Below are 17905 nucleotides of genomic sequence, written 5' to 3'. Positions count from 1 at the left end.
GTTGTAAATCTTGTATTTCAAGTGAAGAAGAAGATACATGTATTTGTTAAGAGTATTGTGTGGATGATGAACAAAAGGGTAAACAAATAGTTCCTGAATAATGACGGCTCATAGATTGCAGATGTAATGATAAAATGATACTAATAAATAACATTTTATTTTAAAGTCTATAGTTTAAATAATTATATATTTAAATATATGTATCTATATATATTTATATTTTCAAATGAGTGGTCAAAAATTTGAATTGCAAGTTTGGGGCAGTAAGCATGTCAGTTTTTATCGCCTAAAAAAAAACGAAGTGTAAGATGCATGTTTATGGAGAGTATTTGTAGAATATAAAATAAAACATTCACTGCTAGGGATGTGCTGCTCTTGTTGTAGTGCAAGCATCATGGTGGAGAGTGGGGACACATTTAAAGGCGCAGCGCCTGAAGTACTACTTTTCCCCTCTGGTGCTTCTATCAAGGTGACCCTGCCTGACCCACAGCACAACAGCCCATGTGAGATGACAAAGGGCCTTCATCAGTACATCAAGCATAAGTTCTTAGACATCATTAAGCTCTGGTTCAAGCCGATCCCAGCTTACCCAGATTATTATTACTATAGTCCAGAACAAGATATGGTAGGTATTCTTCTATTTTATTATCTGCAGAAATACAGAACTTTTTACTTTGAGGCTTCGCCAAAAGAACGAATTTATAAGTTTTGTGAATTATGCTACCAAACATATTAAAAAGTTTGCCTTAAATCTTTGACATATGACAGTGATTTATTTTTTAACATACTTGGCTTGCAGTGTATTACTAAAACATAAAAAAAAATATCTTGTATTTATCATGGGAGCTTAGCTAGAACTTTTGTTTTAATAATAGATCAAGCACTCTGTAACAAGGCTCGAAATACTTGTCAAAAATTACATGCATACTATGCACCCATTTATATTAAGTATATGCTGCGGTTGAAACTTTCGTGCATGAATTATTTGTCAGCCCTCAAAATTTGAAAACTCTGCTTAGCCAGAATAAAGGTTATGTGAAATTTACCTTGCAGGACGAGGGTTTTGAATAAGCAAATTATTTTTTGCAAAACCCATGGGCTGTGCAAACAGGTTATGCAGAAATTATCTATAAAATTCAGCCACATTTAGATTTCACTCCCAGACGATACTGTAGACAACAGTTGTATTCCACTGTAGTCGACAATCACCATGCCTTTGGGGAAGAGATATTATTGGTCAGTGATTATTTGCTGCATTCCACCTCAAAATATTTAAGTATGCATGTCAGCTGTGAAAGTCGGGTGCACTGTCTATTTAATATTTCCCTAAGTGCACGATTGCTTGCATTATTTCGAGCCTTGTGTAATATTCACAGGGTAATGGGCAGAGAGAACTTTGAAGTCATTCAAAATAAGTATTTTATCTAGATTTTATGTGGAAAACTGGTTGTGTTTTGTAAGTTAAATAATTTGAATATAGTGTATCTTTTTGACCATTTCTGTTGTAATTTGGTATTTTGTATACATTCTTAGTTCTTTGGTGGCTTGTGTTAAACGCTGTTTTGGGAATTGGAGCTGCTGTTGTTGACCCGTAACATCCGTTTTGTTTGATGGCTATTTTGTGAATGTCTGTTCTGATGTATGGATTATTAAGAGGACAAATTGTTTTATTTCCTGTTTGATTACATAGGATGTGAGCTTCCACGTTGATGTGGCAGAAGCTCCAGAAGTGGAGTCTGATTTTGGAGCAGGTAATCTCATGAGATTATTGTGGAACATGCACTTGTAATCTAAAGGTTCTTCAAGCTGTCCTGAAACAAGCAGTTGTAATCTTAAGGTTCTTGAAGCTGTCTGGAAACAAGCACTTGTAATCTTAAGGTTCTTGAAGCTGTACTGAAACAAGCACTTGTAACGTTAATGTCGTTGAAACTGTTGTGGGACATTATGTACATATAATCTCTGTGCCCCTGAAACATTTCATTTCTAAAATTAAGAACTACATTTATCTCCCTTGGCTGTGTGTTTTCAGAGGTGAATGTAGCCGACATCCCAGAAGAGTACAGTGACTTTTTCCAGTCTGACTATGAGGAAGCGGCGGCAGCCATGGACAAGCCGAGTCCAGTTCACTCAGACGGGGAGTTCTCCACAATGTCAAATAAGGGCTCGCTGTCCACTGGTTCGGTACCGTCAGACGATGACCTTGACAGCATGAACGAGGTGGAGAACGCTCGGAACATGCCTCTCTTCCTTCACTTCACCTGTACTGTGAAGAGCAAGCGCACTCATCACCATGTATCCCTGCAACTGCTACCAACATGTATAGGTACATGGTCACATTATCTTGTTTCTTCTTTACAGGGTGGTACATGTGTACACAAGTTTGTTATTTATTCCCATCTGTCAGCTTTGTCCTGTAATGCTGTCATCTGTACTTTATCATTGTTGTATCAGGAGCATCCACTGTATGTTTTTCACCAACAATGTATGTCTTTCACCAACACTGTATGTCTTTCACCGACACTGTATGTCTTTCACAGACACTGTATGTCTTTCACCGACTCTGTGTCTTTCACCGACACTGTATGTTTTTCACCAACAATGTATGTCTTTCACCAACACTGTATGTCTTTCACCAACACCCAATATTTTAGAAGAGAATGAATATTCTATCTGTGGGTGTAAATACAAGGATGAGAAGGTTATTTTTGTAATACCACTTCTCTACACCAGAACACAAAACAACTGTTTTTAACTGTTTGCCTCTAAATATTAGAGACCTATTGATGGACCCTGAGGACTCAGAACTTCTTGGGATTAGTCATACAGTACAATGTTTTATCTACATGTATAAGGAACAGTCGATTTCCAACAATTTATATCTGGCAAGAGTAAGACGTTTGATGTATTACCACGCGACTAGTTTGTGAAAATCAGTGTTGCCATGATGTGTCAAATTTGTCTCGTTATCTGTTATAAATCTTCCGTACTGTTTTCAGCCGATCTTTCAAAGGGCTTGGAAGAGTTGAAGGAAGTCGACCTTGGGGATATGAAGATAACCTTTGACTTGAACTGTTTGACCTTGCCCACTGATGCTGATTTCTCTTCCCTGCCCCGCCGGCCCAAGTATGTGAGGATGTCTTCACATACCAGTGCCTCACCCCCCCAGTCTGATGTAGAGGGGGAGGATGCTGTCAGTACAACAACATCACATGATGCGTAAGTCTTTATGCACTCATTTGTCACCCAGATGGGAACTTGGGGATATATTTCTACTAGAATGCTGTCCGAGATCTACATGTAAGTCAGGCTGATCTGATCTGTATTATTTCTTAACTAAGATTTGAACTGAAATGCTGTCATGAAAATCTAAACTATTCTTTTATAGTAATCACTTGATATAAACAGTATTAGCACCTATACCGAAAGGTCGCTAACGAAATTAATAGAAGTTGTGATCCATTTATTGTTATGTTATGTTATGTTATGTTATAAAAAAAATTCCCTTTAAGTTAAGTCTCAGATAATAGAACAGACTTGAAGTTAAAGATTATTGTAGTGTGAGTCCAGTGGGGCAAAGCTTACATACAAACTGGGGCCTCCATGGCTGAGGGAGTTAGCAAACTGGCATGGTGCAGTGACTCAGGAGTGTCTCACCAGTGTGGTTGCTGTGAAGATCTGCCAGCAACCAATGGCCTCCTACCATAATGCTGGCCCCCGTCATATAAGTGAAATATTCATGAATAAGGCATAAAACACCAATCAAATAAATAATAAAGTGCATGCAAACTTGTCAATTTACAAGCCGTCTCACAGTTAGAGATGGCCATGGGCAAGCAATCCCGTGTCATATAAAATATATGTTATGGATAGGGAGTAGATCATGGCTTAGCGGTTAAGATAATGAACTGATAATCACACAATTTTGGGGTTCAACCCCTGCTTCGGGAACTTCTTCTCACTTTGTGTGGCTTTTTTGTCACAGACTGTAATGTTCGTTATCAACCACTTGCCTTCTACTGATATTGCATACACAGGTTGAGGGTTACCCTGGGCTCCCCAGATCCTCCATCTGTAAAACTGCCATAGTTTAAGTGAAAATAATTCAGTATGACATTAAATATGATAAAAAAGTAATTATTGTATGAAAAAACACATGATAAAAACTGATCGGCACGTGGAAGAACTATTGCAAAGGATGACAAACACGTACAAGCCTTTGTAGCTCGCCTGTCGCTGTCCAGTAACAGGGAAAGCAATGTTCAACATAATGTTGGGAGTGGTACCATGAATAATATTGCATTTATTGAGTTCAGGTTTTGCACAGATGTAGAGCACAATAGCACGAGGGGGATATTCCATTGTTTATTCGCTGTGTGCATATTATATACCATAAATTACAAAATTCACAACTTTGTGTATTGTGTATTAGAATCAGTGTTAAAGTAAATGTTAGGAGTGGTATCTGAAAATGTGCTGCATGTATTAAGCTGAAATTTTACAGCATGTGAAGCGCAATGATAAGACACTGATGCTCTGTATGCATGTTAATTAATAATGTACATTACCAAATTCACAACTTCAGTGCTTTATGTATTTAGCTGAAGTTTTGCATTCATTTGTCTGCTAGAGGCAAGCACTTTGATAGCCTTGATACCAAATCTAAGTTGGCAGAATTTTTTTTTTTTTTTTTTTTTTTTATTTCTGTTGTGGGGTTCGAGGTGGATTATGGCCTGTCTTTCAGTTGCTCAGATGAGGTGTTGATACAGCGCTTTTGTCGGATAGGGATTTTGTATTCCCCAGTACATGTACAAGGCCTTGGTGAGAGTAAGTGATCTCCAGTGCTGGAATGACTAGGTCATCACTGGCAAGTACTGTGGACATAATCTGTCTGGGAACATCTGTGTGTCTCGTAGGTAGTAAGCTATATAAACATCTACATGTATTAGCAGGTGCTCTACTCTGGCTATAATGAAGTATTCTCCGCCCATGAAGTATCTGTTCATTCGTTAAATCAGTCTAATGGGTTGGCCAGAGTTTTCTGTTACATGTGTTCCATGATTTTCAGTTATCTTTTGTCCACAGGTTTCAATTTCGAGGAATTGATCCCATCAGCCATTTACCAAAGTTTCAGAAAAAAGCTGTGGAAAACTGTAAGAAAGAGGTAAGATTGTGTGATGGATGGGATTATTCTCATAATGTTTTAAGACATAATTGTAGAAAGTAAGTGAAATTTTTGCACATACAACATTCGGTTCATTTTGATGGCTTCCCTGGGTTTCTCTCCACTCATAAAGCAGTCAGCTGCTATACACAACATCAGAGGGTGGCACGTACGGATGGATTGTCTTGACTAATCCCAATGGTAAAATCAGGAGCTGGTTGTTCAAAAGTGTATTAAATCATAAGCTTAAATATGAATACCAGACTATAGATTTAAAGTCTGTTCACATCAATTTCTTTTTGTGTTTTATGGGAGAATTGATATTAAAAAATCCAAAAAACTGGAATAAAAATAAAAGAGAAAATCCAGCTTTTTATTTGGTCCAATTTCAACATTTTTCAAGATTTTCCTGCTTTTGAAGGTTTTCTTGATGAAAAAATCATGCCATCAAGATCGTATTCCATAAGTTTGATGATTTGTCAGTTTTACTTTTATTTTTATACCACAACTCAACAGTGAAAAAAGATTCATTCTACCCATGAAAGAAAAATATAAATTGTTGTGGCCTAATAGGACTTTAGATAAAACAGGCTTTAATTATCTGCTAATACACTTTTGAACAACTGGACCCATAGGATTACTTACATATATACTCAAAAAGTGTAAATCTAATCTGATAATTTGGATTAGAAGAGTACAGTCACAGTGTCCTGCAATTGTTTTCGTTATCAGATTGAATGGTTGCTGAGAGATGAGGTGACGTCTTCATTACGTCATATCTACCCTGTGACGGCTGCCAACCTTCAGCTGGTCGCAGATCATGTGAAGGAGTCTAAGGGCAAAGTAGCCTGTGTCACAGAAACTATACCACTCAAGTTTGTCTTTGGACAGGAACAGAGTCTGCCACGATTTGTTCAGGTATGGAGCCAAGTCTCTTTGATTGACTGGAACAAGTTTGAAATAATTCTCCGAATAGGGAAAACCGTACGTTAACAGCATTCAAATTTGTGTGCCAAATGTGCCATGTCTACAGGCAAGAAAAAGTTAACATGACTGAAGATCACAAGATTAATAACAGTTTGATTGACAGTATGGGTATACCGTATAGAAACCTTGTTTTATCTCATTTAGTTCAAACTGATGGGAGGCCTCCATGGCTCAGTTGGTTAGCGCGCTAGCGCAGCGTAATGACCCAGGAGTCTCTCACCAATGCGGCCACTGTGAGTTCAAGTCCAGCTCATGCTGGCTTCCTCTCCGGCCGTACGTAGGACGGTTTCCCAGCAACCTGCGGATGGTCGTGGGTTTCCCTCGGGCTCTGCCCGGTTTCCACCCACCATAATGCTGACCGCTGTCGTATAAGTGAAATATTCTTGAGTACGGCGTAAAACACCAGTCAAAAAAAAAAAAAAATCAAACTGATTGAGCTTATTTTGTGTTTGTGCTACAGGAACTAGAGAAGATGAACATTGAGGGATATCGTGTCATGAAAGAAGAGCAGTTCTATTTTATTGTTGTGGACAGGGCTAGACCCCGTAACTGGGGGCACACCCTCAATTCTAATGAACTCAACTCCAAACTGGAAGAGCTGAGCAGAGAGTGTTCTCCTGCCAAGGAGGTACATAGATTCAGCACTGAGTCAGACACTGCTACCCCCTATAAACCCACAGACAAAGAAAGGGAGGTAAGTCAGATTGTTTCTAGTCCTGATGCTGTGTTCCTGGCAGATGATGTAAGCATAGGTAAGGGAGACCAGGGGCTGGACAAACTGTCACGATCTCTTGGATTCAAACCCGTGGAGTGCACATCCAAGCAGTCCAGCGAGAGCCCTGAGACAAAACAGGGCCCTCCACAGGGCAGAAAGTCTGCTGTTAACCTTCTGGAATCTGTGGAGGCCATTGAGAGGGATTCACTGCGAGACTGTGGCCCAGGGAGCCAGGCCACTATCAAGTCCTGCTCCAGCATGGTGAATGTACAGCCAACAACGTCCTATCCAATTACAACAGCCGTGTCATCGGAGCAATCAGGTGTTCTCAAGCGATCCTCCAGTTTCTCAGGGTTCACCATGGAGGGTCAGGCTGTCCCTCTGGATACCACGCCGGAAAGAGTGACCAAGGAAGGTGACTCCCCTAACACCATGTTGAAGAGTGTGGCTAGTGCACCCCAGATGGCTCTCCACTCACGGGTACGGCATTTCTCAGGGCCTTCAGGACCAGGCACACCCCTCAGTCGCACCTCCACCCGACCCCAAACACCCTCGTGGGTGTCCTCAACTGGCAGCTACACAGAAGGAGGTAATGGTGTTGCTCTAGGAGATGCAAATAAAAGATACTGAAGTTGTAATAATATTCAGGCATGTGCATTCAGCGTAGATTTAAATTTTGTAAGTCTAATGTTCATTGAAGACCACTCGACTTCCACCATTATAGGGTGCAAATTTGTACGTCACATGTGGGAATATTTATCAGGGTAAGTGGAAAATATGTCATTCAACAACAATTAGTCAAAAAGTCAGTTTCAAGTAACTAATACAGCCTTGCTGTTTTGGGGAAGATAGCTCCAAAAAAAAAAAAATTCCAAGTGGAATATCTGTTTAGTTGTAGTTATGGTAAGGTTGTAGCAGTTTATGATCAGAGACATTTTTTCATCTTTGAGACTGCAGGTAAGACTGGTATCAAATCTAGATTAGAAATGTACTGCCTGGAAAATTGCTATCTGTTCATTAACTGTGTGTACATATGTATAGGATATGAGGGTGGGGCCAGTGATTCAGGTAGTGATGATGATGAAGTGATATCTGCCAGTGGAGTCACCGTCCAGTCTCCTCTCGTCATCAACTTCTGGCTTCTCATACAAGTACACTCTGACAAAGTGGAAGTATTTTACCATGCCAGGTAATGTTTCCATACCTCTTTTATATAAATAGTATGTCTTGAACAGGCTTTATGGGGCAAGAAGTCAAGAAGAGAAAATTCAGTCAAATTTATGCTGTTATTTTGGAACAGCGTACTGATATGAAAATGAAACTGTTTTTGTGCTATTTTTTCAAACCAAATTTCCATAGCCTTATATGTTGAAAGCGAAGTGACAGCCATGGGTACTCTTCATGCCAGTCACCATGCCAGTCACTTAGATTTGGCTGTAACAGCGTCTACTTATATTTCAGGGACTCTAAAACACCTGAGGATGATGAAACTGTTCATCAAAAAGAGGTTCTGTCATGTGTCATTGACAAACTAAAGGAGTTCTGCAGAGTTGTTAACCAGGTACTTATTCCTTGTACTGTTACACATGTGATACATCTAGTCTATACTCAGCTGGAGTCAGTCATGCTTCTTTGGAATGTCAGTTTCATGCTTCATTGTTTTCAGAGTGGTATCGAGCAGACTACATTGTGCAGGCTTCCATGAAGTTTGTTTGATACCAGTTGCACCAGTGTGACAAGTGTCTCATGTGAAAACCTTCACCAGTGTAATGTGCCATTGGTCTTTGGTTTACTTTAAACTCTCTGGTTTCCTCCACCAATAATATACTAATTGCCATCATTTAAGTGAAAAAATAAATGAACAAAAAACCCTCAGTCTGACATAATTCCTTAACAAACCGCTATCAAAGCGTACATTTCGTCCTAATTTTACTGAAGTTGGGATTATAATGGTTTTTGATGGAACATTGATACAATTGATAAAATTTTCATTTGTTTTATTTATTATTTGATGTTGTCGCCACTGATTTTTATGATTTATCTTGACCAAATCTGTGCTGATATTTCTTCGCTGTCCAGTATACGTTTGAACATGTTTTATCTGAGTTTTGGGCCTTTTCGGCTTTAGACATGTTCATCTCACTTTAAGTCAAAAAGCTGAGCAGAACTTACTGAGGCTGATTTTTTAAAGGCTTTACGTGTTATGAAATCTACTAAATTCAACATTTGGTCTCTTGGCTAGGAACACAGCGTTCTAGTTTTACAGTAAACGTTGTGTTTATAGTTATTTGCTGTTTGACAGCACATGCTACTGCTGAACTTGTATGAGACCCGGATGTGTAACCTGCTACTGGTGCCAGAGGCTGATGAGGATGTCACATGGAAACGAGACTCCATCACTAAGCTCAAGCAACAGCCCTCAGGTACAACATCTCCAACAACGCGATTAAATGTCCCATTCACTCATATATCTGTCACAAAAAAATGGGAGGTAACTGACTGGTAGAATTTACTGCAAACATGCATGACCCCTCTGATAATCAAAATTAACACTGCTTCTTTGGCTTGTGGGGATCTGTTAGTTGATTGGTCTGTTCGATCAAGTCTGACTCTGAGGACATTGGTGTGAAACCTGAAGTCAGCCAATTTTAGGTTCTAGAATGCATATTTTCTATATGTAGAATGTCATATCCACAAAGTATAATCCTGAATTATAACACTAATAATGTTACCTCTACTAAAAAAAAAGGCCTAAGAAATCTACCAGTAGTCCATGTTTGATCTTCATTATCATTGTGGCTGTGTTCGCAGTCCACCTTTGGCATGAAACATTCTGACTATATCCCCTGTACATACCTTACCTTCTGATATTTATCTCTGTCAACAGCTCATGACCTGGAAGAGGAGGAAGAAGACACATCGAGGAACCAGGCTTGCCTCATGGACACCCTTAAGCTAAAGCCAGGCTTTTTTGCCTGTGACCCTGTTCTGAAGCATCACTTTCTCCTGCACCCTCGCATCAAGACCGGGCCCACAAGAGGCTCGGGCACCTCCAGAGGTATGCAGTAATCTAGATTAACATATCAGACTACTATCATATTTTATCTTGCAGCACCTGGGAGCTGCATGCTCATTTAATGCTCACTTGATGGCCTATGATTTTACTTAGTGCATGCTTACTGCAGTAAATCTCAGTTTCATTAAAACTCTACATTGGAAATCGTATTCCCATTTGCAGTAACTTGCAGCAAAAACAAGGGAGAAACTGAAATTATCAACTAAAAAGTGCTACTTTGAAATGTTGCCATGGTATTGGCTGTAGAAAGCAGCTTTAGCCTTGAACTTCAAGGGTCTCTTTCCGTGACTGGGTGCTAATATGAACATGACTGCTCTGTTGAGACGAGTGCAGTAGGGCACAGTTTGAAATCTGAATGTGACTTCTAATGGGTGGATGTATGGACAGCTCTCTCTTCGTGAAGAAAATCGAGGGATTGCTGGCTTTGAGAAAACAGGTCACCGCAAGCTATATTTTCAAAAATTTAATAGCCGTTGAGTAAATCAGCTCAAGAAAGGTCTGGCAGTAACCTGCAGATGGCCATGGGTTTTCCCAAGGCTCTACCCGGTTGCCTCCACTCATAATGCTGGCTACCTGTCCGGTAATACATGGAAAGGTCTGGCAGTAACGTGCAGATGGCCATGGGTTTTCCCAAGGCTCTACCTGGTTGCCTCCACTCATAATGCTGGCTACCTCTTCGATCATACATGGAAAGGTCTGGCAGTAACGTGCAGATGGCCATGGGTTTTCCCCAGGCTCTACCTGGTTGCCTCCACTCATAATGCTGGCTACTTGTCCGGTCATACATGGAAAGGTCTGGCAGTAACGTGCAGATGGCCATGGGTTTTCCCCAGGCTCTACCTGGTTGCCTCCACTCATAATGCTGGATACCTGTCCGATCATACATGGAAAAGTCTGGCAGTAACGTGCAGATGGCCATGGGTTTTCCCCAGGCTCTACCTGGTTGCCTCCAATTATAATGCTGGCTGCCACTGAATAAGGGAAATATTTTAAGTGCTGCGTAAAACACCAATGCTTCCATAATGCTGGCCACTGTCGTTTTAGTGAAATATTTTTGAGTAAGTCATTAAACACCACCAAATAAATAAATAAATAAAACACCAATGAAATACACCTATTTCCCTGTCTTATTTCGAGAAAAAAAACCCCAATAAATGAACCAGCCTTAGTTGTTCATTGAGACATGTTGACATTGTTCCAGGTGTTCAAGTGTTACGGGCCAGACTCAATACTTTCTCTGTCAACAACCGGAAGAACATGTTTGTGATTCGGGAATCAGTAACAGAAAATGTCTTCTATCTCAGGTACGTGCATTGCGTTTAAAGGCTGGGCAGTGTCATCTGTGTTTTACAGAGAAGTCTGTGTGTGTCTACTTAAGCATTATTGATAAATGTGTCAGTCAGGGTTTGCGCTACCTATGTTTACTAACATTAATACAATGGACAGTGTTTGCATCTTAGCCATGTTACCACAAGAATGCTTTCATAGGAAACTTGCCTGCTTCGATGGCTTAAGATAGAGCCTCTGCCTCGAAGTCAGGAGACTTCATGATTAAACCTGGGTCTGGTAATACCAAAGACTTTGGTACATGCTGCTACCTCACTTGGCACTCAGCAGTGAGAGGCTAGAACAAGGAAACGTGACTGGTCGGCCCAGTGTCAGTGTATCTTGGGATGTCATGTCTGGTATCCTGGGCATGATACTTCAGTGGTGGCAGCACTTTGACGACATGGACTCACCCTGCCTCAAGAAGACACTGTATATGTACATACATGTGTGCACACCTAATGACTCGTGAAAGTTATGTACGACATTAAACCCCAGTCATGCATACATACATATATCATACATCAAAGGAAACTTGAAGATTACATCTACATTTTTTCGAATAAGGTGCGTGACTCCATGATGCTCGTAAGGGGCATGCTCAATCCAGACCTTTAGCTGGGAATTTATAGATTCTCTGTCTGTGGTATCTTGGTGACAGTACCTAGATGACAGTGCTGATAGGGCTGTTTGCACAGTCTTGCACTCAGTGAAGACTTCAACCATTATGGCATTGCCAAAGGTCAATGGTTAACCTCTACCCTTAAAACTGACCATCATCATGAAGAGAAGTCAATTGATCATCCAAAGCAGGTGCAAGTACATGTACCTTGGTTTGTCTGATGTTAGTGTATTTACTGCATGTATTGCTAATGAAAACTGGGAACATTTAGCAAAGATTACATGTTTCAGTTGAATGCCAGTTTGACTGATTTCTCATTTGTGTTGCAGGATAGAAGACTGTGTGTTAGGGGTGGCTGATGGTTTACTCAGCGAGGCCAGTGGGACGACCAGGGAGAATGAGGATGCTGGTATATATATATATATATATATATCTGTGGTGACATATCATGGCTGGCTCTCAGTGGAATACCAGTTTTCTGTCATGCGTGTCATGTGAACTGTGTATTTATTTGATTGTTGCTTTACCAGAATTTTTCAGTGGAATTCACTGAGTTTTTTGGGTAAAGGAAACCTGATTGCCCAGTGTAAACCACTGATTTTCACTATGGCCACATGAAGAGTTTAGAGGTTTAGTGTGGACTAGAAATCACAGGTGGTATCTTGCCCTCTGTTTAGCTGACTATAAATACTGCACCTTGGTATCTGCAGAACATTCTTAAATACATGTAGTTATAGTGTGAGTTAAAATGTGATTATTATCATTAATGTGGTAAATTAATACTCATTATGAATATCTGGCTTAGTTGTCTTAGGTGTCACTCACGCTGCAATCTCTTGAATAATGAGGTTATGTGTTCGACCCGACCTTCTCAGCTGGTAGTTTGGCATGATCTTTATGGTAGGAGATTTGTTTAGGTACAATGTATGTTGGATACAGAACGACTGTTGTCACATGGAAATGCCTGGTTACACTTATCAGTATACATGAGCACCATTGTACGTGTACTTCTAAGGTTGGGTGTAAACCCTCAGTAAATCAGAGCAATAAATGCATGTATATGTTTAAGTGACTTTTCCATGTGATGATAATGTATGGACAGCTACATGACTGGGGCTTGAACAGTTTTTTGCTGTGGACCTGATACATTTAAAACTTATTGAACACCTTCCTCAAGAATTTTCACTTTTTTGACTGGTGTCAGGTCTATGTGGAAAGTTTTGATGGAAGAGGAGCAGTCCTCAGTGAATATAAGACTGTGCAAATGGTCCTACGAGTGCTCCCAATTGCTTATTGTTACCCAGCGGTCATTGTGAGTTCAAGTCCAGCTCATGCTGACTTCCTCTCTGGCTGTACGTGGTAAGGTCTGGCAACAACCTGCGGATGGTCGTGAGTTTCCTCCAGGCTATGCCCGGTTTCCTCCCACCATAATGCTGGCCACCGCAATAAATATTGTTACCCAGAACAATGTATAAATTCCCTGTCCAGAGCCAGGACAGACCTTGCATCTGAAGTACGTCATGAACCTGTAATTTCTTGTTGTGATTTCAGTGTCGGGGAGTTCTTCATTGAGGTCCCTGGTCATCTCTGGGAGTACCGTGCGAGCCAGCTCCAGCAGGCTTACTCAGGATGGAGAGGTCAGATAAACCAGTATGATAACCAAAAACTATGCCCAGTCTCAGACTCAAATCAGTCTTTATTAAAGGATTATTAACTGGATTATGGACCTACCAATCTGTCTGTTTTCATGTTGGTCACCTCCTACAATTTTATTTATTTTTAAAAGCGTACAAATTACAAATGTATTTGTATACGTTTACCCCCAAATTTGATGCACAATCTTTATGTTCTCAGACATAAAAATACAAGAGCCGTAACACAAAGAGAAGGTGAACATGTGTATGGAGCATCTATGTGGCAATATTATCCCTCCTTAGAGCAGGGCGTAAAACACAAATCAAATAAATAAATATCCCCCCTTGAGGTGGTTGTATTAATGAATGAATGAATGCATGCTGGGGGCTTTATATTGTACTAAGCAATTTATCAGTCTTACTGTGTCTGCTTGTGGCAAGGCGAGTCCACGCTGACAAAGTCCTGCCGCCATTGAAACATCATGCCGAATACACTAGACTATGCTGACATCGAGTCAGTCAGTGCTGTTTCCTTTGCTGTAACCTCTTAGTGCTGAGCAAGGAGCAAGGCAGCAATAAGTACCTTTTTAAAAGTCTTTGGTATGACCCGGGTTTGATTGCAGGTCTCCCGACTTTGAGGCCACCGAAGCGGTCTGGTATGAATGAGGTAGTGGTGTGAATGAGGTGTTGGTACATGTATGAATGAGGTGTTCACTTGTTAGGTGCTGTGTTAAACTGTTGTGATTTCTTGTTTATACATGAAAGATTCTGCCTTTGTTCCGATATGCTGATGTCATCTTACATCACTTTTTATGATGTTCTATGCCATAGTATTGTTATGGTGTTCTATGCCATAGTATTGTTATGGTGTTCTATGCCATAGTATCGTTATGGTGTTCTATGCCATGGTATTGTTATGGTGTTCTATGCCATACTATTGGTATGGTGTTCTGTGCCATAGTATTGTTATGGTGTTCAATGCCATATTATCATTATGGTGTTCAATGCCATATTATCGTTATGGTGTTCAATGCCATAGTGTCGTTATGGTGTTCTATGCCATGGTATTGTTATGGTGTTCTATGCCAAAGTATTGCCCTTGTCACTGTAAAGTTGACTGGTTGTGTATTGTAGGATAGTGAGACAACCTCAGGGGAGAAGGAGGCTGACAGCATCTCTGTGGGGTCGTTTGGAATCATGAGGCTAGATTCCAGGCATGAGGAGTGTATAGAGTTGTCTGTCCATGGCATAGCACAACCAGGTGGGCTCTTGACATACATGTTGGGCATCTCCATACTGTTCTCTAAATACTAAATTAACTGTCATATTTTCTACTTCAGTGTCGCCAGTTTGAAGTTATTTCTTTGAAGTTTTCAATTGATTCGACATTCTAGAAAAGAGTGAATTTACAGCTTTAATTGTTCCTTTTTTCCCCATCAACCTCGGTGAACTAACACAAACAACCTCGCTGACATAAACACAGACAACTTTGCTGACATCAACACAGACAACCTTGCTAACATCAACACAGACAACCTGACTGAAACCAACAAGGAACCAACACAGACAACCTCACTGATACCATCACAGACAGCCTCGCTGACACAGACAACCTCATTGACACCAACACGGACAACCTCACTGATATCAACACAGACAACCTCATTGACACCAACACAGACAACCTCACTCACATCAACACAGACAACCTTACTGAAACCAACACAGACAACCTCACTGACACCAACACAGACAACCTCACTGAAACCAACACACACAACCTTGGTGACACCAACACAGACAACCTCGTTGACATCAACACAGACGACCTCACTGAAACCAACACAGACGACCTTGGTGACATTAACACAGACAACCTCACTGACATCAACACAGACAACCTCACTGAAACCAACACAGGCAACCTCGCTGACATCAACATAGACAACCTTGGTGACATCAACACAGACAACCTCACTGACATCAACACAGACAACCTCGCTGACATCAACATAGACAACCTTGGTGACATCAACAGAGACAACCTCACTGACACCAACACAAACAACCTCGCTGAGATCAGCACAGATAACCTCGCAGACATCAACACAGACAACCTTGCAGACATCAGCACAGACAACCCTGCTGACAATCAACAGTTTCTAACAATCAATAGTTCCGTTGGCATCATGACCTCTAGGCACTTTCCACAACGTCACCTGCATTCAGTGGTTGTAAAATACTATAAAACTGTTAACTATTAACTAAAAACTGGATCACATACAAGATAGCAAATCTCTGCATATACTGACGCCGACGTCCACACTATATTATGTACGGCTATATAGACCTGCGCGATTCAAATGTCAACAGAACAGTTGGCATTGCATACAGGTAAGAATTTAGAAAACTTCAAGTAAAGGAATGAGATTTATTGTGAAGAAGCCAGAGACAAAAAATCTTACATGGATATTAAATTTTAAGTTACAGCTTACCGGTCTGTATTACCACTACAACCGAAAATGTCTGAATAAACTTCACCGCCTGAAAACTCAGAGACTGAAATCTGGTCAGAGATGTCAGTGATATAAAACGGAACTTCAGGGTCATCAACTAATGGTTCAAATTGACACAGCAGTATATTTTTTTCTGTATATTTAGAATTCATCTTGGAAATGCCATTGTTTTGATACGAGTTCCCAGGTTATATCAGGCAGCCAGCCTTAGGTTAGTCAGCTGTAACATCACTCCTGTTCTGTACCTGGCACAAGCTGGTGATCTGCTAGGGCAGTATATCTGTTGTTCTGTATTGATGTGAAGTCACTGCATTTCTCTGAAGCCATTAGACTAATATATTGTTCAAACAGGTTATCATCTATGTGATTAGGATCATTTGTCAAATCTAGACACTAACCCTATGAGTGTCCCTACAAGGTACATGAATCAGATCTAGACACTGAGCCTTTGAGTGTCCCTACAAGGTACATGAATCAGATCTAGACACTGAGCCTTTGAGTGTCCCTACAAGGTACATGAATCAGATCTAGACACTGACCCTTTGAGTGTCCCTATAAGGTACATGAATCAGATCTAGACACTGACCCTTTGAAGTGTCCCTACAAGGTACATGAATCAGATCTAGACACTGAGCCTTTGAAGTGTCCCTACAAGGTACATGAATCAGATCTAGACACTGAGCCTTTGAGTGTCTCGATAAGGTACATGAATCAGATCTAGACACTGACCCTTTGAGTGTCCCTATAAGGTACATTAATCAGATCTAGACACTGAGCCTTTGAGTGTCCCTATAAGGTAGATGAATCAGATCTAGACACTGAGCCTTTGAAGTGTCCCTACAAGGTACATGAATCAGATCTAGACACTGACCTTTGAGTGTCCCTATAAGGTACATGAATCAGATCTAGACACTGAGCCTTTGAGTGTTCCTAGAAGGTACTTGAATCAGATCTAGACACTGACCCTTTGAGTGTCCCTACAAGGTACATGAATCAGATCTAGACACTTGAGCCTTTGAGTGTTCCTACAAGGTACATGAATCAGATCTAGACACTGAGCCTTTGAGTGTCCCTATAAGGTACATGAATCAGATCTAGACACTGAGCCTTTGAGTGTCCCTATAAGGTACATGAATCAGATCTAGACACTGAGCCTTTGAGTGTCCCTATAAGGTACATGAATCAGATCTAGACACTGACCCTTTGAGTGTCCCTATAAGGTACATGAATCAGATCTAGACACTGACCTTTGAGTGTCCCAGTGAGGTAGATGAATCAGATCTAGACACTGACCCTTTGAGTGTCCCTATAAGGTACATGAATCAGATCTAGACACTGACCTATAAGGCACATGAATCACATCTAGACACTGAGCCTTTGAGTGTCCCTATAAGGTAGATGAATCAGATCTAGACACTAAGCCTTTGAGTGTTCCTATAAGGTACATGAATTACATCTAGACACTGACCTTTGAGTGTTCCTATAAGGTACATGAATCAGATCTAGACACTGAGCCTTTGAAGTGTCCCTACAAGGTACATGAATCAGATCTAGACACTGAGCCTTTGAGTGTCCCTATAAGGTACATGAATCAGATCTAGACACTGAGCCTTTGAGTGTCCCTATAAGGTACATGAATCAGTTCTAGACACTGAGCCTTTGAAGTGTCCCTACAAGGTACATGAATCAGATCTAGACACTGACCCTTTGAGTGTCCCTATAAGGTACATGAATCAGATCTAGACACTGAGCCTTTGAGTGTCCCAGTGAGGTACTTGAATCAGATCTAGACACTGACCCTTTGAGTGTCCCTACAAGGTACATGAATCAGATCTAGACACTAAGCCTTTGAGTGTTCCTATAAGGTA

General features: G+C 40.6%; 1 protein-coding gene across 1 annotated transcript in view; it reads left to right on the top strand.

The window, feature by feature from the left end:
* The window catches only part of LOC135470816 (KICSTOR complex protein SZT2-like), a 102196-nt gene that overhangs the window by 54562 nt on the left and 29729 nt on the right, over nt 1–17905 (top strand). Inside the window, exons 25-39 of the mRNA XM_064749859.1 lie at nt 385–625; nt 1691–1751; nt 2030–2323; nt 2997–3216; nt 5083–5161; nt 5894–6079; nt 6609–7452; nt 7905–8052; nt 8325–8424; nt 9166–9286; nt 9751–9921; nt 11141–11243; nt 12217–12296; nt 13439–13524; nt 14656–14782. Coding sequence (XP_064605929.1) covers nt 385–625; nt 1691–1751; nt 2030–2323; nt 2997–3216; nt 5083–5161; nt 5894–6079; nt 6609–7452; nt 7905–8052; nt 8325–8424; nt 9166–9286; nt 9751–9921; nt 11141–11243; nt 12217–12296; nt 13439–13524; nt 14656–14782 — 2861 coding nt within the window. The remainder of the gene's footprint in view (nt 1–384; nt 626–1690; nt 1752–2029; nt 2324–2996; nt 3217–5082; nt 5162–5893; nt 6080–6608; nt 7453–7904; nt 8053–8324; nt 8425–9165; nt 9287–9750; nt 9922–11140; nt 11244–12216; nt 12297–13438; nt 13525–14655; nt 14783–17905) is intronic.

This window comes from Liolophura sinensis, chromosome 7 (genome assembly GCF_032854445.1).
Source record: "Liolophura sinensis isolate JHLJ2023 chromosome 7, CUHK_Ljap_v2, whole genome shotgun sequence".
NCBI classification, from domain to species: Eukaryota; Metazoa; Mollusca; class Polyplacophora; order Chitonida; family Chitonidae; genus Liolophura; species Liolophura sinensis.
Note: the sequence above shows the minus strand (reverse complement) of the source record. Positions and strands in the feature narration are given on the sequence as shown.